The sequence below is a fragment of the Oncorhynchus mykiss genome, chromosome 6 (assembly GCF_013265735.2).
Source record: "Oncorhynchus mykiss isolate Arlee chromosome 6, USDA_OmykA_1.1, whole genome shotgun sequence".
In the NCBI taxonomy this organism is placed as follows: Eukaryota; Metazoa; Chordata; class Actinopteri; order Salmoniformes; family Salmonidae; genus Oncorhynchus; species Oncorhynchus mykiss.
Window position 1 is genome coordinate 94,779,314 of NC_048570.1, and position 25,000 is coordinate 94,804,313.

A 25,000-nucleotide genomic window follows, 5' to 3' on the forward strand; every position below is an offset into this window, starting at 1 on the left:
ATGGATTGGTGTCTGACCATTGCCATAGAATGCTTGGATCCCATCCAATATGTCAGATCAGTAGCTAAATGGATTGGTGTCTGACCATTGCCATAGAATGCTTGGATCCCATCCAATATGTCAGATCAGTAGCTAAATGGATTGGTGTCTGACCATTGCCATAGAATGCTTGGATCCCATCCAATATGTCAGATCAGTAGCTAAATGGATTGGTGTCTGACCATTGCCATAGAATGCTTGGATCCCATCCAATATGTCAGATCAGTAGCTAAATGGATTGGTGTCTGATCTCTGGATGATGTTGCTGTGTCTATACCGTCTATAGAATTTTATAATGGATTGGTGTCTGATCTCTGGATGATGTTGTTGTGTCTATAGAGTTTTATAATGGATTGGTGTCTGACCTCTGGATGATGTTGTTGTGTCTATAGAGTTTTATAATGGATTGGTGTCTGATCTCTGGATGATGTTGTTGTGTCTATAGCGTTTTATAATGGATTGGTGTCTGATCTCTGGATGATGTTGTTGTGTCCATAGAGTTTTATAATGGATTGGTGTCTGATCTCTGGATGATGTTGTTGTGTCTATAGAGTTTTATAATGGATTGGTGTCTGATCTCTGGATGATGTTGTTGTGTCTATAGAGTTTTATAATGGATTGGTGTCTGATCTCTGGATGATGTTGTTGTGTCTATAGAGTTTTATAATGGATTGGTGTCTGATCTCTGGATGATGTTGTTGTGTCTATAGAGTTTTATAATGGATTGGTGTCTGATCTCTGGATGATGTTGTTGTGTCTATACCGTCTATAGCGTTTTATAATGGATTGGTGTCTGATCTCTGGATGATGTTGTTGTGTCTATAGAGTTTTATAATGGATTGGTGTCTGATCTCTGGTCGATGTTGTTGTGTCTATAGAGTTTCATAATGGATTGGTGTCTGATCTCTGGATGATGTTGTTGGGTCTATAGAGTTTTATAATGGATTGGTGTCTGATCTCTGGTCGATGTTGTTGTGTCTATAGAGTTTTATAATGGATTGGTGTCTGATCTCTGGATGATGTTGTTGGGTCTTTAGAGTTTTATAATGGATTGGTGTCTGATCTCTGGATGATGTTGTTGTGTCTATATCGTCTATAGAGTTTTATAATGGATTGGTGTCTGATCTCTGGATGATGTTGTTGGGTCTATAGAGTTTTATAATGGATTGGTGTCTGATCTCTGGATGATGTTGTTGTGTCTATATCGTCTGTAGCGTTTTATAATGGATTGGTGTCTGATATCTGGATGATGTTGTTGGGTCTATAGAGTTTTATAATGGGTTGCATGGATTGTACAGTTATGAAAATGTGATTAGACTCTTCCATGCGGGACTGGTATGTCTTCCTCTGGGCAGAGACTAAAACCACAACACCTCTTACTATCTGAAGCAGTGACATCATCCCAAAGAGGCACCCTATTCCCTCATTGCCTCTGGTCAAAAAGAGTGCACTACATAGGGAATAGGGTGCACTTTGGAATACAACACAGTATCTCTAGCAGGCAGATGATCACTGGAAAAAAGAGGACCAATCCTTTTCCATTTGTTAAGAGAAAAAACACACTTTCTTGTTAGTGGGATCACTTACTAAGGATAAATCAATATGTATCGTTGGTCACCTGTCTCCAACACACTGTCACCAACACACTGTCACCTGTCTCCAACACACTGTCACCAACACACTGTCACATGTCACCAACACACTGTCACCTGTCTCCAACACACTGTCACCAACACACTGTCACATGTCACCAACACACTGTCACATGTCTCCAACACACTGTCACCAACACACTGTCACCTGTCTCCAACACACTGTCACCAACACACTGTCACATGTCACCAACACACTGTCACCTGTCACCAACACACTGTCACCAACACACTGTCACCAACACACTGTCACATGTCACCAACACACTGTCACCTGTCACCAACACACTGTCACCAACACACTGTCACCAACACACTGTCACCAACACACTGTCACCAACACACTGTCACATGTCACCAACACACTGTCACCTGTCACCAACACACTGTCACCAACACACTGTCACCAACACACTGCCACCAACACACTGTCTCCAACACACTGTTATAGACATCATATAGACATATAGACATATGTAGAGTTACATCAAGTCGTTAACATCTGGAGTCTGTGTTACTAAACCAATACGTGACTGTATCTGGATTGTGGATATTATTATAGTGTGACACGGGTCATATTATACTATTATTGTGTTAGTGACCAAGGTTATATCACTAGGAATTAAACTGTGTTAGTGACCAAGGTTATATCACTAGGAATTAAACTGTGTTAGTGACCAAGGTTATATCACTAGGAATTAAACTGTGTTAGTGACACAGGTTATATCACTAGGAATTAAACTGTGTTAGTGACCAAGGTTATATCACTAGGAATTAAACTGTGTTAGTGACCAAGGTTATATCATTAGGAATTAAACTGTGTTAGTGACCAAGGTTATATCACTAGGAATTAAACTGTGTTAGTGACCAAGGTTATATCATTAGGAATTAAACTGTGTTAGTGACACAGGTTATATCATTAGGAATTAAACTGTGTTAGTGACCAAGGTTATATCACTAGGAATTAAACTGTGTTAGTGACCAAGGTTATATCACTAGGAATTAAACTGTGTTAGTGACCAAGGTTATATCACTAGGAATTAAACTGTGTTAGTGACACAGGTTATATCACTAGGAATTAAACTGTGTTAGTGACCAAGGTTATATCACTAGGAATTAAACTGTGTTAGTGACCAAGGTTATATCATTAGGAATTAAACTGTGTTAGTGACCAAGGTTATATCATTAGGAATTAAACTGTGTTAGTGACCAAGGTTATATCATTAGGAATTAAACTGTGTTAGTGACCAAGGTTATATCACTAGGAATTAAACTGTGTTAGTGACCAAGGTTATATCACTAGGAATTAAACTGTGTTAGTGACACAGGTTATATCACTAGGAATTAAACTGTGTTAGTGACACAGGTTATATCATTAGGAATTAAACTGTGTTAGTGACCAAGGTTATATCATTAGGAATTAAACTGTGTTAGTGACCAAGGTTATATCATTAGGAATTAAACGGTGTTAGTGACCAAGGTTATATCATTAGGAATTAAACTGTGTTAGTGACCAAGGTTATATCATTAGGAATTAAACTGTGTTAGTGACCAAGGTTATATCATTAGGAATTAAACTGTGTTAGTGACCAAGGTTATATCATTAGGAATTAAACTGTGTTAGTGACCAAGGTTATATCACTAGGAATTAAACTGTGTTAGTGACACAGGTTATATCATTAGGAATTAAACTGTGTTAGTGACACAGGTTATATCATTAGGAATTAAACTGTGTTAGTGACCAAGGTTATATCATTAGGAATTAAACTGTGTTAGTGACCAAGGTTATATCATTAGGAATTAAACTGTGTTAGTGACCAAGGTTATATCATTAGGAATTAAACTGTGTTAGTGACCAAGGTTATATCATTAGGAATTAAACTGTGTTAGTGACCAAGGTTATATCATTAGGAATTAAACTGTGTTAGTGACCAAGGTTATATCATTAGGAATTAAACTGTGTTAGTGACCAAGGTTATATCACTAGGAATTAAACTGTGTTAGTGACACAGGTTATATCATTAGGAATTAAACTGTGTTAGTGACCAAGGTTATATCATTAGGAATTAAACTGTGTCAGTGACCAAGGTTATATCATTAGGAATTAAACTGTGTTAGTGACCAAGGTTATATCATTAGGAATTAAACTGTGTTAGTGACACAGGTTATATCATTAGGAATTAAACTGTGTTAGTGACCAAGGTTATATCATTAGGAATTAAACTGTGTCAGTGACCAAGGTTATATCATTAGGAATTAAACTGTGTTAGTGACCAAGGTTATATCACTAGGAATTAAACTGTGTTAGTGACACAGGTTATATCATTAGGAATTAAACTGTGTTAGTGACCAAGGTTATATCATTAGGAATTAAACTGTGTTAGTGACCAAGGTTATATCATTAGGAATTAAACTGTGTTAGTGACCAAGGTTATATCACTAGGAATTAAACTGTGTTAGTGACACAGGTTATATCATTAGGAATTAAACTGTGTTAGTGACCAAGGTTATATCATTAGGAATTAAACTGTGTTAGTGACCAAGGTTATATCACTAGGAATTAAACTGTGTTAGTGACACAGGTTATATCACTAGGAATTAAACTGTGTTAGTGACACAGGTTATATCACTAGGAATTAAACTGTGTTAGTGACCAAGGTTATATCATTAGGAATTAAACTGTGTTAGTGACCAAGGTTATATCACTAGGAATTAAACTGTGTTAGTGACACAGGTTATATCACTAGGAATTAAACTGTGTTAGTGACCAAGGTTATATCATTAGGAATTAAACTGTGTTAGTGACCAAGGTTATATCATTAGGAATTAAACTGTGTTAGTGACCAAGGTTATATCACTAGGAATTAAACTGTGTTAGTGACACAGGTTATATCACTAGGAATTAAACTGTGTTAGTGACCAAGGTTATATCATTAGGAATTAAACTGTGTTAGTGACCAAGGTTATATCACTAGGAATTAAACTGTGTTAGTGACCAAGGTTATATCATTAGGAATTAAACTGTGTTAGTGACCAAGGTTATATCACTAGGAATTAAACTGTGTTAGTGACCAAGGTTATATCATTAGGAATTAAACTGTGTTAGTGACCAAGGTTATATCACTAGGAATTAAACTGTGTTAGTGACCAAGGTTATATCACTAGGAATTAAACTGTGTTAGTGACCAAGGTTATATCACTAGGAATTAAACTGTGTTAGTGACCAAGGTTATATCATTAGGAATTAAACTGTGTTAGTGACCAAGGTTATATCACTAGGAATTAAACTGTGTTAGTGACCAAGGTTATATCATTAGGAATTAAACTGTGTTAGTGACACAGGTTATATCATTAGGAATTAAACTGTGTTAGTGACCAAGGTTATATCACTATGAATTAAACTGTGTTAGTGACACAGGTTATATCATTAGGAATTAAACTGTGTTAGTGACCAAGGTTATATTATTAGGAATTAAACTGTGTTAGTGACCAAGGTTATATCATTAGGAATTAAATTGTGTTAGTGACCAAGGTTATATTATACTATTATTGTGTTAGTGACCAAGGTTATATTATACTATTATTGTGTTAGTGACCAAGGTTATATTATTAGGAATTAAACTGTGTTAGTGACCAAGGTTATATCATTAGGAATTAAATTGTGTTAGTGACCAAGGTTATATTATACTATTATTGTGTTAGTGACCAAGGTTATATCACTAGGAATTAAACTGTGTTAGTGACCAAGGTTATATCACTAGGAATTAAACTGTGTTAGTGACCAAGGTTATATCATTAGGAATTAAACTGTGTTAGTGACCAAGGTTATATCATTAGGAATTAAACTGTGTTAGTGACCAAGGTTATATCACTAGGAATTAAACTGTGTTAGTGACCAAGGTTATATCACTAGGAATTAAACTGTGTTAGTGACCAAGGTTATATCATTAGGAATTAAACTGTGTCAGTGACCAAGGTTATATCATTAGGAATTAAACTGTGTTAGTGACCAAGGTTATATCATTAGGAATTAAACTGTGTTAGTGACCAAGGTTATATCATTAGGAATTAAACTGTGTTAGTGACACAGGTTATATCATTAGGAATTAAACTGTGTTAGTGACCAAGGTTATATTATTAGGAATTAAACTGTGTTAGTGACAAAGGTTATATCATTAGGAATTAAATTGTGTTAGTGACCAAGGTTATATTATACTATTATTGTGTTAGTGACCAAGGTTATATTATACTATTATTGTGTTAGTGACCAAGGTTATATTATTAGGAATTAAACTGTGTTAGTGACCAAGGTTATATCATTAGGAATTAAATTGTGTTAGTGACCAAGGTTATATTATACTATTATTGTGTTAGTGACCAAGGTTATATCACTAGGAATTAAACTGTGTTAGTGACCAAGGTTATATCACTAGGAATTAAACTGTGTTAGTGACCAAGGTTATATCATTAGGAATTAAACTGTGTTAGTGACCAAGGTTATATCATTAGGAATTAAACTGTGTTAGTGACCAAGGTTATATCACTAGGAATTAAACTGTGTTAGTGACCAAGGTTATATCACTAGGAATTAAACTGTGTTAGTGACCAAGGTTATATCACTAGGAATTAAACTGTGTTAGTGACCAAGGTTATATCACTAGGAATTAAACTGTGTTAGTGACACAGGTTATATCATTAGGAATTAAACTGTGTTAGTGACCAAGGTTATATCATTAGGAATTAAACTATGTTAGTGACCAAGGTTATATCATTAGGAATTAAACTGTGTTAGTGACCAAGGTTATATCACTAGGAATTAAACTGTGTTAGTGACCAAGGTTATATCATTAGGAATTAAACTGTGTTAGTGACCAAGGTTATATCATTAGGAATTAAACTGTGTTAGTGACCAAGGTTATATCATTAGGAATTAAACTGTGTTAGTGACCAAGGTTATATCATTAGGAATTAAACTGTGTTAGTGACCAAGGTTATATCATTAGGAATGAAATTGATTGTTATTGTGTTAGTGACCAAGGTTATATCATTAGGAATTAAACTGTGTTAGTGACCAAGGTTATATCACTAGGAATTAAACTGTGTTAGTGACCAAGGTTATATCATTAGGAATTAAACTGTGTTAGTGACCAAGGTTATATCATTAGGAATTAAACTGTGTTAGTGACCAAGGTTATATCATTAGGAATTAAACTGTGTTAGTGACCAAGGTTATATCATTAGGAATTAAACTGTGTTAGTGACCAAGGTTATATCATTAGGAATGAAATTGATTGTTATTGTGTTAGTGACCAAGGTTATATCATTAGGAATTAAACTGTGTTAGTGACCAAGGTTATATCATTAGGAATTAAACTGTGTTAGTGACCAAGGTTATATCACTATGAATTAAATTGATTGTTATTGTGTTAGTGACCAAGGTTATATCACTAGGAATTAAATTGATTGTTATTGTGTTAGTGACCAAGGTTATATCACTATGAATTAAATTGAGTGTTATTGGGTTAGTGACCAAGGTTATATCACTATGAATTAAATTGAGTGTTAATGGGTTAGTGACCAAGGTTATATCACTATGAATTAAATTGAGTGTTATTGGGTTAGTCAACCAGCAGAGGAAGTAAAGGACCACACACACACACACACACACACACACACACACACACACACACACACACACACACACACACACACACACACACACACACACACACACACACACACACACACGACCAGACCAGACCAGACCAGAACACAAGGTTTGTTCCACTGAGAATGAGACTACAGAGATTAGGACCAGAACACCAGGTTTGTTCCACTGGGATTGAGACTACAGAGATTAGGACCAGAACACAAGGTTTGTTCCACTGGGATTGAGACTACAGAGATTAGGACCAGAACACAAGGTTTGTTCCTCTGGGATTGAGACTACAGAGATTAGGATCAGAACACCAGGTTTGTTCCACTGGGATTGAGACTACAGAGATTAGGACCAGAACACCAGGTTTGTTCCACTGGGAATGAGACTACAGAGATTAGGACCAGAACACAAGGTTTGTTCCACTGGGATTGAGACTACAGAGATTAGGACCAGAACACCAGGTTTGTTACACTGGGATTGAGACTACATAGATTAGGACCAGAACACAAGGTTTGTTCCACTGGGATTGAGACTACAGAGATTAGGACCAGAACACCAGGTTTGTTCCACTGGGATTGAGACTACAGAGATTAGGACCAGAACACAAGGTTTGTTCCACTGGGATTGAGACTACAGAGATTAGGACCAGAACACAAGGTTTGTTCCTCTGGGATTGAGACTACAGAGATTAGGATCAGAACACCAGGTTTGTTCCACTGGGATTGAGACTACAGAGATTAGGACCAGAACACAATGTTTGTTCCACTGGGAATGAGACTACAGAGATTAGGACCAGAACACAAGGTTTGTTCCACTGGGATTGAGACTACATAGATTAGGACCAGAACACAAGGTTTGTTCCACTGGGATTGAGACTACAGAGATTAGGACCAGAACACCAGGTTTGTTCCACTGGGATTGAGACTACAGAGATTAGGACCAGAACACAAGGTTTGTTCCACTGGGATTGAGACTACAGAGATTAGGACCAGAACACAAGGTTTGTTCCACTGGGATTGAGACTACAGAGATTAGGACCAGAACACAAGGTTTGTTCCTCTGGGATTGAGACTACAGAGATTAGGATCAGAACACCAGGTTTGTTCCACTGGGATTGAGACTACAGAGATTAGGACCAGAACACAAGGTTTGTTCCACTGGGAATGAGACTACAGAGATTAGGACCAGAACACAAGGTTTGTTCCACTGGGATTGAGACTACAGAGATTAGGACCAGAACACCAGGTTTGTTCAACTGGGATTGAGACTACAGAGATTAGGACCAGAACACAAGGTTTGTTCCACTGGGATTGAGACTACAGAGATTAGGACCAGAACACCAGGTTTGTTCCACTGGGATTGAGACTACAGAGATTAGGACCAGAACACAAGGTTTGTTCCACTGGGATTGAGACTAAGACAACACACCACCATCACAACCATCATGGGATTAGGATTGAATTGATCATCCGCCCAGGAAACAGGAAACAGAATCTTACTATTAATGCTACTCTTACGGTCTATGGAGTCAGCGAACACTTCCCCATAGATCATCCAGTAAGGCATGTAGAAGATGTTCCTGGCCAGACGCCATGTTGGGATCTCATCAGGGTGCAGGATGGCCTGCCGCGCCACGCCGAAACTCATCAACACCACCAGCATGATCACCACGAAGTACAACATGTCAATCATCTAGAGGACATAGAACACAACATGTCAATCATCTAGAGGACATAGAACACAACATGATCACCACGAAGTACAACATGTCAATCATCTGGAGGACATAGAACACAACATGATCACCACGAAGTACAACATGTCAATCATCTAGAGGACATAGAACCCAACATGATCACCACGAAGTACAACATGTCAATCATCTAGAGGACATAGAACCCAGCATGATCACCACGAAGTACAACATGTCAATCATCTAGAGGACATAGAACCCAACATGTCAGTCATCTAGAGGACATAGAACCCAACATGTCAGTCATCTAGAGGACATAGAACACAACACGTCAGTCATCTAGAGGACATAGAACACAACATGTCAGTAATCTGGAGGACATAGAACACAACATGTCAATCATCTAGAGGACATAGAACACAACATGTCAGTCATCTGGAGGACATAGAACACAACATGTCAGTCATCTAGAGGACATAGAACACAACATGTCAGTCATCTAGAGGACATAGAACACAACATGTCAATCATCTAGAGGACAGAGAACACAACACGTCAGTCATCTGTAGGAAATAGAACACAACATGGACATAGAACACAACATGTCAATCATCTAGAGGACAGAGAACACAACATGTCAATCATCTAGAGGACATAGAACACAACATGGACATAGAACACAACATGTCAGTCATCTAGAGGACATAGAACACTACATGTCAATCATCTAGAGGACAGAGAACACAACATGGACATCATCTGGAGGACATAGAACACAACATATCAGTCATCTGGAGGACATAGAACACAACATGTCAATCATTTTAGAGAACATAGAACACAACATGTCAGTCATCTAGAGGACATAGAACACAACATGTCAGTCATCTGGAGGACATAGAACACAACATATCAGTCATCTGGAGGACATAGAACACAACATGTCAATCATCTAGAGGACAGAGAACACAACATGTCAATCATCTTGAGGACATAGAACACAACATGTCAGTCATCTAGAGGACATAGAACACAACATGGACATAGAACACAACATGTCAGTCATCTAGAGGACATAGAACACAACATGTCAGTCATCTGGAGGACATAGAACACAACACGTCAGTCATATAGAGGACATAGAACACAACATGTCAGTCATGTAGAGGAGATAGAATACAACACGTCAGTCATATAGAGGACATAGAACACAACACGTCAGTCATCTAGAGGACATAGAACACAACATGTCAGTCATCTAGAGGACATAGAACACAACATGGACATAGAACACAACACGTCAGTCATCTGGGGCCAATTCAGACTGAGGAAATCTATTCCTTTTTTTTCACCACCAACAAAACACCAAACGATGGAATTTCTCGTTGAAGAACGGTGCCTCATCCCTCCAATAGAATGGTGTCTCATCCCTCCAATAGAATGGTGTCTCATCCGTCCAATAGAATGGTGCCTCATCCCTCCAATAGAATGGTGCCTCATCCCTCCAATAGAATGGTGCCTCATCCCTCCAATAGAATGGTGCCTCATCCCTCCAATAGAATGGTGCCTCATCCCTCCAATAGAATGGTGTCTCATCCCTCCAATAGAATGGTGCCTCATCCCTCCAATAGAATGGTGCCTCATCCCTCCAATAGAATGGTGCCTCATCCCTCCAATAGAATGGTGCCTCATCCCTCCAATAGAATAGTGCCTCATCCCTCCAATAGAATGGTGCCTCATCCCTCCAATAGAACGGTGTCTTATCCCTCCAATAGAATGGTGCCTCATCCCTCCAATAGAACTGTGTCTCATCCCTCCAATAGAGAGTTCCAGACACTTGTAGAATCTATGAGGAGGTGCATTGAAGCTGTTCTGACTGGTGGTGACCCAACGCCCCTATAAACACACTTTATGTTGGCGTTTCCTTTATTTTGACAGTTACCTGTTTATACACAAACATTTACCTATATATACACACATTTACCTATATACACACACATTTACCTATATATACACACATTTACCTATATACACACACATTTACCTATATATACACACATTTACCTATATATACACACATTTACCTATCCTATATATACACACATTTACCTATATATACACATTTACCTATATATACACACATTTACCTATATATACACACATTTACCTATATATACACACATTTACCTATATATACACACATTTACCTATATATACACACATTTACCTATATATACACACATTTACCTATATATACACACATTTACCTATATACACACATTTACCTATATACACACATTTACCTATATACACACATTTACCTATATACACACATTTACCTATATATACACACATTTACCTATATATACACACATTTACCTATATACACACACATTTACCTATATACACACATTTACCTATATATACACACATTTACCTATATATACACACATTTACCTATATATACACACATTTACCTATATATACACACATTTACCTATATACACACATTTACCTATATATACACACATTTACCTATATATACACACATTTACCTATATACACACATTTACCTATATATACACATTTACCTATATACACACATTTACCTATATACACACATTTACCTATATATACACACATTTACCTATATATACACATTTACCTATATATACACACACATTTCATATTACAATAGCCAGCCAAGACAGTCAAAACCAAACCAAAGCCTCACCATTTTCCCGATCATCATGACGTAGGGTCCCAGGTACTTGTTGACCCCGAAGATGTCGAGCACCCTGATGTACCAGAAGATGATGTCCACGCAGTAGATGACCCGTCCGATGCCCAGGAGGGGCTCGCTCTGCAGCCTCAGCATCAGGCCCAGGAGGAAGGTAAAGATGGCCGCCGCGTCTGTGATGTTCCAGTACTCTTCGGCCCAAACATTGATCTTCTGCTTCAGCTTCCCCGGCTCTGACATCAGGATCTGTATTGGGGCAGCAACAGCAGGGACGGACTAGGATCAGCACTGAGAAATCGGGCCTGGGCGTAAGACCCCTACATCGACCCGTATTTTCCCTGGAGGCCTTCAACCCGGGCTTTTTTTAGTTTGAGGACCCCAGATACTGTACCTTTCTTCAATTGTTCTAGACATTCCCTTTCTAATTATCTCCAGTCGCAGGGTGATGGTGTGAGACGTTACCTGTCTGAGACGTTACCTGTCTGAGACGTTACCTGTCTGAGACGTTACCTGTCTGAGACGTTACCTGTCTGACTGTGATGGTGTGAGACGTTACCTGTCTGACTGTGATGGTGTGAGACGTTACCTGTCTGAGACGTTACCTGTCTGACTGTGATGATGTGAGACGTTACCTGTCTGAGACATTACCTGTCTGACTGTGATGATGTGAGACGTTACCTGTCTGACTGTGATGATGTGAGATGTTACCTGTCTGACTGTGATGATGTGAGATGTTACCTGTCTGACTGTGATGATGTGAGACGTTACCTGTCTGAGACGTTATCTGTCTAACTGTGATGACGTGAGAAGTTACCTGTCTGAGACGTTACCTGTCTGACTGTGATGATGTGAGACGTTACCTGTCTGACTGTGATGATGTGAGACGTTACCTGTCTAACTGTGATGATGTGAGACGTTACCTGTCTGACTGTGATGATGTAAGACGTTACCTGTCTGAGACGTTACCTGTCTGAGACGTCACCTGTATAACTGTGATGATGTGAGACGTTACCTGTCTGACTGTGATGATGTAAGACGTTACCTGTCTGAGACGACACCTGTATAACTGTGATGATGTGAGACGTTACCTGTATAACTGTGATAATGTGAGACGTTACCTGTCTGAGACGTCACCTGCATAACTGTGATGATGTGAGACGTTACCTGTCTAACTGTGATGATGTGAGACGTTACCTGTCTGACTGTGATGATGTGAGACGTTACCTGTCTGAGACGTTACCTGTCTGAGACGTTACCTGTCTGACTGTGATGATGTGAGACGATACCTGTCTGAGACGTTACCTGTCTGAGACGTTACCTGTCTGACTGTGATGATGTGAGATGTTACCTGTCTGAGACGTTACCTGTCTGAGATGTTACCTGTCTGAGACGTTACCTGTCTGACTGTGATGATGTGAGACGTTACCTGTCTGAGACGTTACCTGTCTGAGACGTTACCTGTCTGACTGTGATGATGTGAGACGTTACCTGTCTGAGACGTTACCTGTCTGAGACGTTACCTGTCTGACTGTGATGATGTGAGACGATACCTGTCTGAGACGTTACCTGTCTGAGACGTTACCTGTCTGACTGTGATGATGTGAGATGTTACCTGTCTGAGACGTTACCTGTCTGAGACGTTACCTGTCTGAGACGTTACCTGTCTGACTGTGATGATGTGAGACGTTACCTGTCTGAGACGTTACCTGTCTGAGACGTTACCTGTCTGAGACGTTACCTGTCTGACTGTGATGATGTGAGACGTTACCTGTCTGAGACGTTACCTGTCTGAGACGTTACCTGTCTGACTGTGATGATGTGAGACGTTACCTGTCTGAGACGTTACCTGTCTGAGACGTTACCTGTCTGACTTTCTCCATTCCCAGAGTGATGATGTAAGAGATGACGATCCACTCCTGCAGGGACGGCCAGCGTTCCATCTTGACCAGGATGATGTAGTTGTACAAACACAGGTAGGCCAGGTAGGAGATCTGAGGAGACACGGAAAACAGCTCAGAGCTTTTAGGAGAACATGGACACAAGACCAGAGGTGGGGGCAACAGTGGTGTTTTAGGACACAAGACCAGAGGTCAGGGCAGTAGTGGTGTTTTAGGACACAAGACCAGAGGTGGGGGCAGTAGTGGTGTTTTAGGACACAAGACCAGAGGTGGGGGCAGTAGTGGCGTTTTAGGACACAAGACCAGAGGTGGGGCAACAGTGGTGTTTTAGGACACAAGACCAGAGGTGGGGGCAGCAGTGGCGTTTTAGGACACAAGACCAGAGGTGGGGGTAGCAGTGGTGTTTTAGGACACAAGACCAGAGGTCAGGGCAGTAGTGGTGTTTTAGGACACAAGACCAGAGGTGGGGGCAGTAGTGGTGTTTTAGGACACAAGACCAGAGGTCAGGGCAGTAGTGGTGTTTTAGGACACAAGACCAGAGGTCAGGGCAGTAGTGGTGTTTTAGGACACAAGACCAGAGGTGGGGGCAGTAGTGGTGTTTTAGGACACAAGACCAGAGGTCAGGGCAGTAGTGGTGTTTTAGGACACAAGGCCAGAGGTCGGGGCAGTAGTGGTGTTTTAGGACACAAGACCAGAGGTCAGGGCAGTAGTGGTGTTTTAGGACACAAGACCAGAGGTCGGGACAGTAGTGGTGTTTTAGGACACAAGACCAGAGGTGGGGGGTAGTAGTGGTGTTTTAGGACACAAGACCAGAGGTCAGGGCAGTAGTGGTGTTTTAGGACACAAGACCAGAGGTGGGGGCAGCAGTGGTGTTTTAGGACACAAGACCAGAGGTGGCGGCATCAGTGGTGTTTTAGGACACAAGACCAGAGGTGGGGGCAACAGTGGTGTTTTAGGACACAAGACCAGAGGTGGCGGCAGTAGTGGTGTTTTAGGACACAAGACCAGAGGTGGGGGCAGTAGTGGTGTTTTAGGACACAAGACCAGAGGTGGGGGCAACAGTGGTGTTTTAGGACACAAGACCAGAGGTGGCGGCAGTAGTGGTGTTTTAGGACACAAGACCAGAGGTGGGGGCAGTAGTGGTGTTTTAGGACACAAGACCAGAGGTGGGGGCAGTAGTGGCGTTTTAGGACACAAGACCAGAGGTGGGGGCAGTAGTGGCGTTTTAGGACACAAGACCAGAGGTCAGGGCAGCAGTGGTGTTTTAGGACACAAGACCAGAGGTCGGGCAGTAGTGGTGTTTTAGGACACAAGACCAGAGGTCGGGCAGTAGTGGTGTTTTAGGACACAAGGCCAGAGGTCAGGGCAGTAGTGGTGTTTTAGGACACAAGACCAGAGGTCGGGGCAGTAGTGGTGTTTTAGGACACAAGACCAGAGGTGGGGGCAGCAGTGGTGTTTTAGGACGCAAGACCAGAGGTCGGGGCAGTAGTGGTGTTTTAGGACACAAGACCAGAGGTGGGGGCAGTAGTGGTGTTTTAGGACACAAGACCAGAGGTGGCGGCAGTAGTGGTGTTTTAGGACACAAGACCAGAGGTGGGGGCAGTAGTGGTGTTTTAGGACACAAGACCAGAGGTGGGGGCAGTAGTGGCGTTTTAGGACACAAGACCAGAGGTGGGGGCAGTAGTGGCGTTTTAGGACACAAGACCAGAGGTCAGGGCAGCAGTGGTGTTTTAGGACACAAGACCAGAGGTCGGGCAGTAGTGGTGTTTTAGGACACAAGACCAGAGGTCGGGCAGTAGTGGTGTTTTAGGACACAAGACCAGAGGTCGGGCAGTAGTGGTGTTTTAGGACACAAGGCCAGAGGTCAGGGCAGTAGTGGTGTTTTATGACACAAGACCAGAGGTCGGGGCAGTAGTGGTGTTTTAGGACACAAGACCAGAGGTGGGGGCAGCAGTGGTGTTTTAGGACGCAAGACCAGAGGTCGGGGCAGTAGTGGTGTTTTAGGACACAAGACCAGAGGTCGGGGCAGTAGTGGTGTTTTAGGACACAAGACCAGAGGTCAGGGCAGCAGTGGCGTTTTAGGACACAAGACCAGAGGTCGGGGCACCAGTGGTGTTTTAGGACACAAGACCAGAGGTGGGGGCAGCAGTGGCGTTTTAGGACACAAGGCCAGAGGTCGGGGCAGTAGTGGTGTTTTAGGACACAAGACCAGAGGTCAGGGCAGTAGTGGTGTTTTAGGACACAAGACCAGAGGTCGGGGCAGTAGTGGCGTTTTAGGACACAAGACCAGAGGTCAGGGCAGTAGTGGTGTTTTAGGACACAAGACCAGAGGTCGGGGCAGCAGTGGCGTTTTAGGACACAAGGCCAGAGGTCGGGGCAGTAGTGGTGTTTTAGGACACAAGACCAGAGGTCAGGGCAGTAGTGGTGTTTTAGGACACAAGACCAGAGGTCGGGACAGTAGTGGTGTTTTAGGACACAAGACCAGAGGTGGGGGGTAGTAGTGGTGTTTTAGGACACAAGACCAGAGGTCAGGGCAGTAGTGGTGTTTTAGGACACAAGACCAGAGGTCGGGGCAGCAGTGGTGTTTTAGGACACAAGACCAGAGGTGGGGGCAGTAGTGGTGTTTTAGGACACAAGACCAGAGGTCAGGGCAGTAGTGGCGTTTTAGGACACAAGACCAGAGGTCGGGGCAGTAGTGGTGTTTTAGGACACAAGACCAGAGGTGGGGGCAACAGTGGTGTTTTAGGACACAAGACCAGAGGTGGGGGCAGTAGTGGTGTTTTAGGACACAAGACCAGAGGTGGGGGCAGCAGTGGTGTTTTAGGACACAAGACCAGAGGTCAGGGCAGCAGTGGTGTTTTAGGACACAAGACCAGAGGTGGGGGGTAGTAGTGGTGTTTTAGGACACAAGACCAGAGGTCAGGGCAGTAGTGGTGTTTTAGGACACAAGACCAGAGGTCGGGGCAGTAGTGGTGTTTTAGGACACAAGACCAGAGGTGGGGGGTAGTAGTGGTGTTTTAGGACACAAGACCAGAGGTCAGGGCAGTAGTGGTGTTTTAGGACACAAGACCAGAGGTCGGGGCAGCAGTGGTGTTTTAGGACACAAGACCAGAGGTGGGGGCAGTAGTGGTGTTTTAGGACACAAGACCAGAGGTCAGGGCAGTAGTGGCGTTTTAGGACACAAGACCAGAGGTCGGGGCAGTAGTGGTGTTTTAGGACACAAGACCAGAGGTGGGGGCAACAGTGGTGTTTTAGGACACAAGACCAGAGGTGGGGGCAGTAGTGGTGTTTTAGGACACAAGACCAGAGGTCAGGGCAGTAGTGGCGTTTTAGGACATAAGACCAGAGGTCAGGGCAGTAGTGGTGTTTTAGGACACAAGACCAGAGGTCAGGGCAGTAGTGGTGTTTTAGGACACAAGACCAGAGGTCAGGGCAGTAGTGGCGTTTTAGGCCACAAGACAAAGTGCTGTCAATCAATAATCACACATCTTCAGATCACCATTAGCTGATATCATATTATCATTATATTAAATAGTATTATATTATCTGTGGATAAGGTCTATTTGTCACCTCTGTGTCGATAGTCATTTCAAAACGACAAAACCAAGGTTTCACAAAAGTACATTTCCAAAGTGTGTGGTGTTGAGAAATGCTTCCTAAATAACATTTATTGTTTTTTAAAGATGTATTAAAAGTCTACTTGCTGTGTTGAACCAGAATTTTGTGAAAGGAGTGTTGTAGAATTCATAGATCTTCTTTCCGATTGGAACTCTTCTCTTTTTAACGGCGCTTTCTTCTTCATCCCCCTTTCTGGACACCGCATCAGCATTCACTTCCTGAAAGCATGGATCGACAGAAACAACCGCCATGAATTTTACATTCACTTCCTGAAAGCATGGTCGACAGAAACAACCGTCATGAATTTACATTCACTTCCTGAAAGCATGGATCGACAGAAACAACTGTCATGAATTTACATTCACTTCCTGAAAGCATGGATCGACAGAAACAACTGCCATGAATTTACATTCACTTCCTGAAAGCATGGATCGACAGAAACAACTGCCATGAATTTACATTCACTTCCTGAAAGCATGGATCGACAGAAACAACTGCCATGAATTTTACATTCACTTCCTGAAAGCATGGTCGACAGAAACAACTGCCATGAATTTTACATTCACTTCCTGAAAGCATGGGTCGACAGAAACAACCACCATGAATTTACATTCACTTCCTGAAAGCATGGTCGACAGAAACAACCACCATGAATTTACAAACACTTCCTGAAAGCATGGTCGACAGAAACAACTGCCATGAATTTACATTCACTTCCTGAAAGCATGGTCGACAGAAACAACTGCCATGAATTTACATTCACTTCCTGAAAGCATGGTCGACAGAAACAACCGCCATGAATTTACAAACACTTCCTGAAAGCTTGGTCGACAGAAACAACCACCATGAATTTACATTCACTTCCTGAAAGCATGGTCGACAGAAACAACCACCATGAATTTACATTCACTTCCTGAAAGCATGGGTCGACAGAAACAACCACCATGAATTTACATTCACTTCCTGAAAGCATGGTCGACAGAAACAACCGGCATGAATTTACATTCACTTCCTGAAAGCATGGGTCGACAGAAACAACCACCATGAATTTACATTCACTTCCTGAAAGCATGGTCGACAGAAACAACCGCCATGAATTTACACACAGGACTTTACAGTACATTTGAATGTAGTATTAAATGTAAAGTAGTATTAATTATTATTATTTTAAAAAACAGATAAACCAACCAAGCAAGCAACCAATCCACTGATGATCGACCGAACAATCAATCAATAAATCAATCAATCAATTAATCAATCAATCAACCAATCAGATTGCTTGACTGTCAGCGTTCACCTTGCTGGATTTATTGTCGTCGTCTTTGTCCTTCGCCTCTTCGTTCTCCGCTGGGGCTTGACATATCACTTCCTCCCCGAGTCGAAAATCCATGAGGAGAATCGAAGGTGGGAAAATTATGCCAAATATCACCTGTGGGACACAGAGATGAGAAGAAGAAGGATTTCAGTTGAACTGCTATTTGTCTCAAACACCAAAATGACACAAAACCACACATTCTCGACCAGTTATTAGTGTATTACATATTTATAAACCAGTGTGTTAGCCTAATGTAAAGTGTGACCAGTGTGTTAGCCTAATGTAAAGTGTGACCAGTGTGTTAGCCTAATGTAAAGTGTGACCAGTGTGTTAGCTTTAAAGGATCTCTCTCTCTCTTTCAATTTTCGCCTAAAATGACATACACAAATCTATAGTTCAGGACCTGAAGCAAGAATATGCATATTATTTATACAGTTTGACAGGAAACACTTTGGAGTTAAATTAATGTAGGATAATATAACATATTAGATCTGGTAAAAGATAATACAATGAAAAAACGTGTTTACATTTTTTTTTTTACCATCATCTTTGAAATGCAAGAGAAAGGCCATAATGTATTATTCCAGCCCAGGTGCAATTTAGATTTTGCCCACTAGATGGCAACAGTGTATGTGTGCAAAGTTTTATATGGATCCAATGAACCACTGTATTTCTGTTCAAAATGTTGTATCAAGCCCAAATGTGCCAAATTGGTTTATTAATACATTTTTAAGTTCATAACTGTGCACTCTCCTCAAACAAGCATTGTTTGTTTGAAGCATTGTATTATTTCACTGTACTACTGTAATTTGGACAGTGCATTTAGATTAACAAGAATTTAAGCTTTCTGTCAATATCAGATATGTCTATATCCTGGGAAATATTATTGTTACTTACAACCTCATGCTAATCACATTAGCCTAGATTAGCTCAACCGTCCCGCGGGGGACCCACAGATCATGTAGAGGTTTTTTTTTGTTTTTTAAATTTTTACCCCTTTTTCTCCCCAATTTCGTAGTATCCAATTGTTGTCTCATCGCTACAACTCCCGTACGGGCTCGGGAGAGACGAAGGTTGGAAGTCATGCGTCCTCCGATACACAACCCAACCAAGCCGCTGCTTCTTTAATACAGCGCACATCCAACCCGGAAGCCAGCCAGAGGAAACACCGTGCACCTGGCCACCTTGGTTAGCGCCCAGCCCGCCACAGGAGTGCGCGATGAGACAAGGACACCCCTACCGACCAAGCCCTCCCTAACCCGGGCGACGCTAGGCCAATTGTGCGTCGCCCCACGGACCTCCCGGTCGCGGCCGGTTACGACAGAGCCTGGGCGCGAACCCAGGGACTCTGATGGCACAGTTGGCGCTGCAGTACAGCGCCCTTAACCACTGCGCCACCCGGGAGGCCCTTGTAGAGGTTTTAACCCCTTAAGGTCAATGTCTGCACCCTGCCTCTGTCAGTTTAAGCTAGAGATACACCACATACACCAGCAGTGTGTGGATTTGGCTTTTTCAGCCACACCCATTACGGACAGAGCTCAGTGGCTTTCAATGTGGCACCGTCATAGTATGCCACCTTTTCAAGCAAGTCAGTTCATTACATTTCTGCCCTGCTAGGCCCCGATCAGCTGTAAGTGCTGTTATTGTGAAGTGGAAACGTCTAGGAGCAACAACGGCTCAGCCGTGAAGTGGTAGGCCACACAAGCTCACAGAACGGGGCCGCTGAGTGCTGAAGAAGCGCGTATCACGTAAAATGGTCTGTCCTCGGTTACAACACTCACTGCCGAGTTCCAAACTGCCTGTGGAAAAAATGTCAGCACAAGAACTGTTCGTTGGAAGCTTCATGAAATGGGTTTCCATGGCCAAGCAGCTGCACACAAGCCTAAGATCACCATGTGCAATGACAAGCGTCGGCTGGTGTGGTGTAAAGCTCACCGGTATTGGACTCTGGAGCAGTGGAAACACTTTCTCTGGAGTGATGAATCGCGCTTCACCATCTGGCAGTCCGACGGACAAATCTGGGTTTGGCAGATGCCAGGAGAACGCTACCTGCCCCAATGCAATAGTACCAACTGTTTGGTGGAGGAGGAATAATGGTCTGGGGCTGTTTTTCATGGTTCGGGTTAGGCCCCTTAGTTCCAGTGAAGGGAAATCTTAACGCTACAGAATACAATGACATTCTAGAGGATTCTGTGCTTCCAACTCTGTGGCAACAGTTTGAGGAAGGCCATTTCCTGTTTCAGCATAACAATGCCCCCGTGTACAAAGCAAGGTCCATACAGAAATGGTTTGTCAAGATCTTTGTGGATGAACTTGATTGGCCTGCGAAGAGCCCTGACCGCAACCCCATCGAACACCTTTGGGATGAATTGGAACGCCGATTGCGACCCAGGCCTAATCGCCCAACAACAGTGTCACCTCAGCAATGTTACAGGATCTAGTGGAAAGTCTTCCCAGAAGAGTGGAGGCTTTTATAGCAGCAATGTTCCAACATCTAGTGGAAAGCCTTCCCAGAAGAGTGGAGGCTGTTATAGCCGCAAAGGGGGGACAAACTCCATATTAATGTCCATGTCTTTGGACTGAGATGATCGACGAGCAGTGTATCGGTTTTTGCATTGGATGCATCTCAATCCAACCCATCTGCGGTGAAAGGTGACAGAGCTGCAGTGGTGTTTGTCAGACCATGAGACATCCCATCTGCGGTGAAAGGTGACAGAGCTGCCACGGTGTTTGTCAGACCATGAGACATCCTGAAAATCGATCTTCTCATAAAATTGTCTGTGGCCTAAAAATCCTGCTATGGAAAGATGAGTCTCTCGTGAACAAGATGGTGTTCTCCGGTTTGCTCTAGGACCCCTACAAACCTCCTGGGACTTTTCTGAAGTTTGTACAGCTGATCTGCCAACTTCTGTCTGTAGCCTCCGAACAGTTTGGGATGCACACTAATCTGACCCATCTGTGGAAAAGTGAGACTCTCACGAACACATAGAAGTTGGTTGTTTTGCTCTAGGATGCCCAAAAGCCTCACAAGACTCATCTAAGGCCTGGTCCCCTGGTACCAGTTAAAAAATGAATGGAAGTACTGTATACACACCATATACTCACACTACACTGTCACTCCCACACAAGTCCCTCACACATTCAAACATTACACACACACACACATTTTTTAAAATTATTATAACTTTTTAAATTCTGCATCTTTGGAGAAGGTTCATAAGAAAGGATTTCAATGTAAAGTCTACACCAGTTGTATTCAGAGCCTGTGATAAAATACCATTTGATTTGATTCCAGGTTCAACGTTTGACATGACTGAGTTAGCTGAAGTTGGCTAGCTAGCTAGCAAGTGACAAGAACGTTATCCAGCCTGCATAGCAACCATTTTGTTTAGAACGGACGATCAGTCCTTTTGAATAGCAACCATGCAAAAAATAATTAACGACTGGGTGGCGTCTGTAGCAACTTGACCAAAATAACTAACATCCAGAATTTTTGTCTGGACTATAACTTCTGGTGAAATAATTACATTTTATGAATTGACTTATCTAAAAAAAATTGGTAAAATATGTAATTCATTATTATTTTAGTATGTTGGTAACAGTTTTATAAAAGCAATAAGACACGGGAGGCAGTGATGTATCATGAATACAGTCACAGGTAAATGGGTTGATTGGCTCTCTGCTATCGCTTGGCCATGTTCAGGTCTTTAACCCACCTTGAACCCGTTCCTCTTGCCCATTCTCAGACATCCCATCCACATATCAGTGAGCAGCATCTGACTGCAGGTGTGGGCGATAAAGTCTCTGTGCTTGGCGGCTACAGCCAGTTTCAGGCAGGTAGAGTTGCTCCAGTTCTTTAGCTGATAGGTCAGTAGTTTCATGGCCACCTGCTCATCGTGCTTATAGGACTGGTCTAGGAGCTCGTAGGCCAGCTGGCCAAACTCTCTGAGGAGGGAAGAAGGAAGACGTTGTGCTTAGGGGTCAATTCCATTTACAATTCCAATTTTCTTATTTGGAATTTGAGTTTGCTTCCTGAATTTCCTCACTAACGTGACTCCAACGCTGTTAGATTGAAACCTTTCTGCTAGCTATACCCTCACTAACTTGACCCCAACACTGTTAAATCTAAACCTTTCTGCCAGCTAGCCCCTCACTTACTTGACTCCAACGCTGTTAGATTGAAACCTTTCTGCTAGCTAGACCCTCACTAACTTGACCCCAACACTGTTAAATCTAAACCTTTCTGCTAGCTAGCCCCTCACTTACTTGACCCCAACACTGTTAGATTGAAACCTTTCTGCTAGCTAGCCCCTCACTAACTTGACCCCAACACTGTTAAATCTAAACCTTTCTGCTAGCTAGTCCTTCACTAACTTGACCCCAACGCTGTTAAATCTAAACCTTTGTGCTAGCTAGTCCTTCACTAACTTGACCCCAACACTGTTAAATCTTTCTGCTAGCTAGTCCCTCACTAACTTGACCCCAACACTGTTAAATCTAAACCTTTCTGCTAGCTAGTCCTTCACTAACTTGACCCCAACACTGTTAAATCTAAACCTTTCTGCTAGCTAGTCCCTCACTAACTTGACTCCAACGCTGTTAAATCTAAACCTTTCTGCTAGCTAGTCCTTCACTAACTTGACCCCAACACTGTTAAATCTAAACCTTTCTGCTAGCTAGTCCCTCACTAACTTGACCCCAACGCTGTTAAATCTAAACCTTTCTGCTAGCTAGTCCTTCACTAACTTGACCCCAACACTGTTAAATCTAAACCTTTCTGCTAGCTAGTCCCTCACTAACTTGACCCCAACACTGTTAAATCTAAACCTTTCTGCTAGCTAGTCCTTCACTAACTTGACCCCAACACTGTTAAATCTAAACCTTTCTGCTAGCTAGCCTCTCACTAACTTGACCCCAACACTGTTAGATTGAAACCTTTCTGCTAGCTAGTCCCTCACTAACTTGGAATTGTTTTCCAGGTCCTGGAAGATGTCGTCCACCAGTTCACTCTGAGACGACTCGTGGGCCATGGCCTTGTACAGCTTACAGGCCACCAGAGCTTTGGCCATGGCCTCTTCCCCCCTCTTCCACAGGAACAGAGCCATCTTCTGACGCTTCATGAGAACGGCCCACACCATCAGCTCATGGAACGGGTACTGGAAGCGGCTGACCTCCGGGTCGTCCACATCGATGTCGATCTCTTCCTCTTTCTTCTTCTTCTTCTTCTTCCCTTTACTCTTGCCTGTTCCTCCAGGCTCGTCGTCCTGGTATGAATCAGATGGACATTAGAAATATGAAGTATTGGCTGTAGGGCAAATCTTAACTTCACTTCACTGAAGTCAAATGTTTACTTAGACATGCATTGATACCAATGGGAGACTAAGTGGATTCTCCCCTGTATACTGAAACGAATTCAAGTGGTTATTGTATTGGTATGGATGATGTTGTAATGAATCAGCAGGGAGCAGGCCTCGAACCCTCGACCTTCTTGCCCGAAGTCCAGCGTGCTATCGACTGTGCCGCAAAAGCATGCTCGTGCGGCAGAGTCGATTTCCGCGCTTATAAACCCAGGGTCGTTACAATATAAAATGTCGCTAAGTAGAACAACGGTGCTAAGTGAAAGACGAGACACTCACCTCCAGTCCTAACATTTTTAAAGCTTTCGGCTGTGAAACAAAACAAGGGGAGGGGACAGCATTTAATTAGCATGATTAACATCAGCATTCATGTTAGCATTAGCATTCATGTTAGCATTAGCATTCATGTTAGCATTAGCATTCATGTTAGCATTAGCATTTTATATATTATATATTATTACTATTAAAGTTATTGTTACACTGAACAAAAATATTTAAATGCAGCACGCAACAATTTTCAAAGGTTTTACTGAGTTACAGTTCATATAAGGAAATCAGTCAATTGAAATAAATTCATTATTTATCTCAAATAATGTGCTTCTACGTCTGCGTTGCTTCCTGTTTGGGGTTTTAGGCTGAGTTTCTGTGCAGCACTTTGTGACATTGGCGGATGCAAAAAGGGCTTTATAAATACATTTGATTTGATTTGATTCATTAGGCCCTAATCTATGGATTTCACATGACTGGGAATACAGACATGCATTGGTCAGTATCTGGTGTGACCGCCATTTGCCTCATGCAGCGAGACACATGTCCTTCGCATAGAGTTGATCAGGCTGTTGATTTGTGGCCTGTGAAATGTTGTCCCACTGCTCTTCAATGGCTGTGGGAACTGGAACAAGCTGTTGTACACATCGATCCAGAGCATCCCAAACATGCTCAGTGGGTAACATATCTTCCATGGAAGAACTGGGACATTTTCAGCGTCCGGGAATTGTGTACAGATCCTTGTGAACGGGGTCAGTGCAT

At 42.2% G+C, this 25,000-nt stretch overlaps 1 protein-coding gene across 1 annotated transcript in view; it reads right to left on the bottom strand.

Moving 5' to 3' along the window:
- Positions 1 to 25,000, bottom strand: part of LOC110500983 (transient receptor potential cation channel subfamily M member 1-like) — an 84,929-nt gene that overhangs the window by 10,157 nt on the left and 49,772 nt on the right. The window contains exons 15-22 of the mRNA XM_036981647.1: positions 24,251 to 24,280; positions 23,577 to 23,878; positions 22,331 to 22,559; positions 18,597 to 18,728; positions 17,386 to 17,517; positions 13,646 to 13,774; positions 11,778 to 12,029; positions 8,868 to 9,042 (exon numbers count right to left, since the gene is read on the bottom strand). Of these exons, the coding sequence (XP_036837542.1) occupies positions 8,868 to 9,042; positions 11,778 to 12,029; positions 13,646 to 13,774; positions 17,386 to 17,517; positions 18,597 to 18,728; positions 22,331 to 22,559; positions 23,577 to 23,878; positions 24,251 to 24,280 (1,381 nt within the window). The remainder of the gene's footprint in view (positions 1 to 8,867; positions 9,043 to 11,777; positions 12,030 to 13,645; positions 13,775 to 17,385; positions 17,518 to 18,596; positions 18,729 to 22,330; positions 22,560 to 23,576; positions 23,879 to 24,250; positions 24,281 to 25,000) is intronic.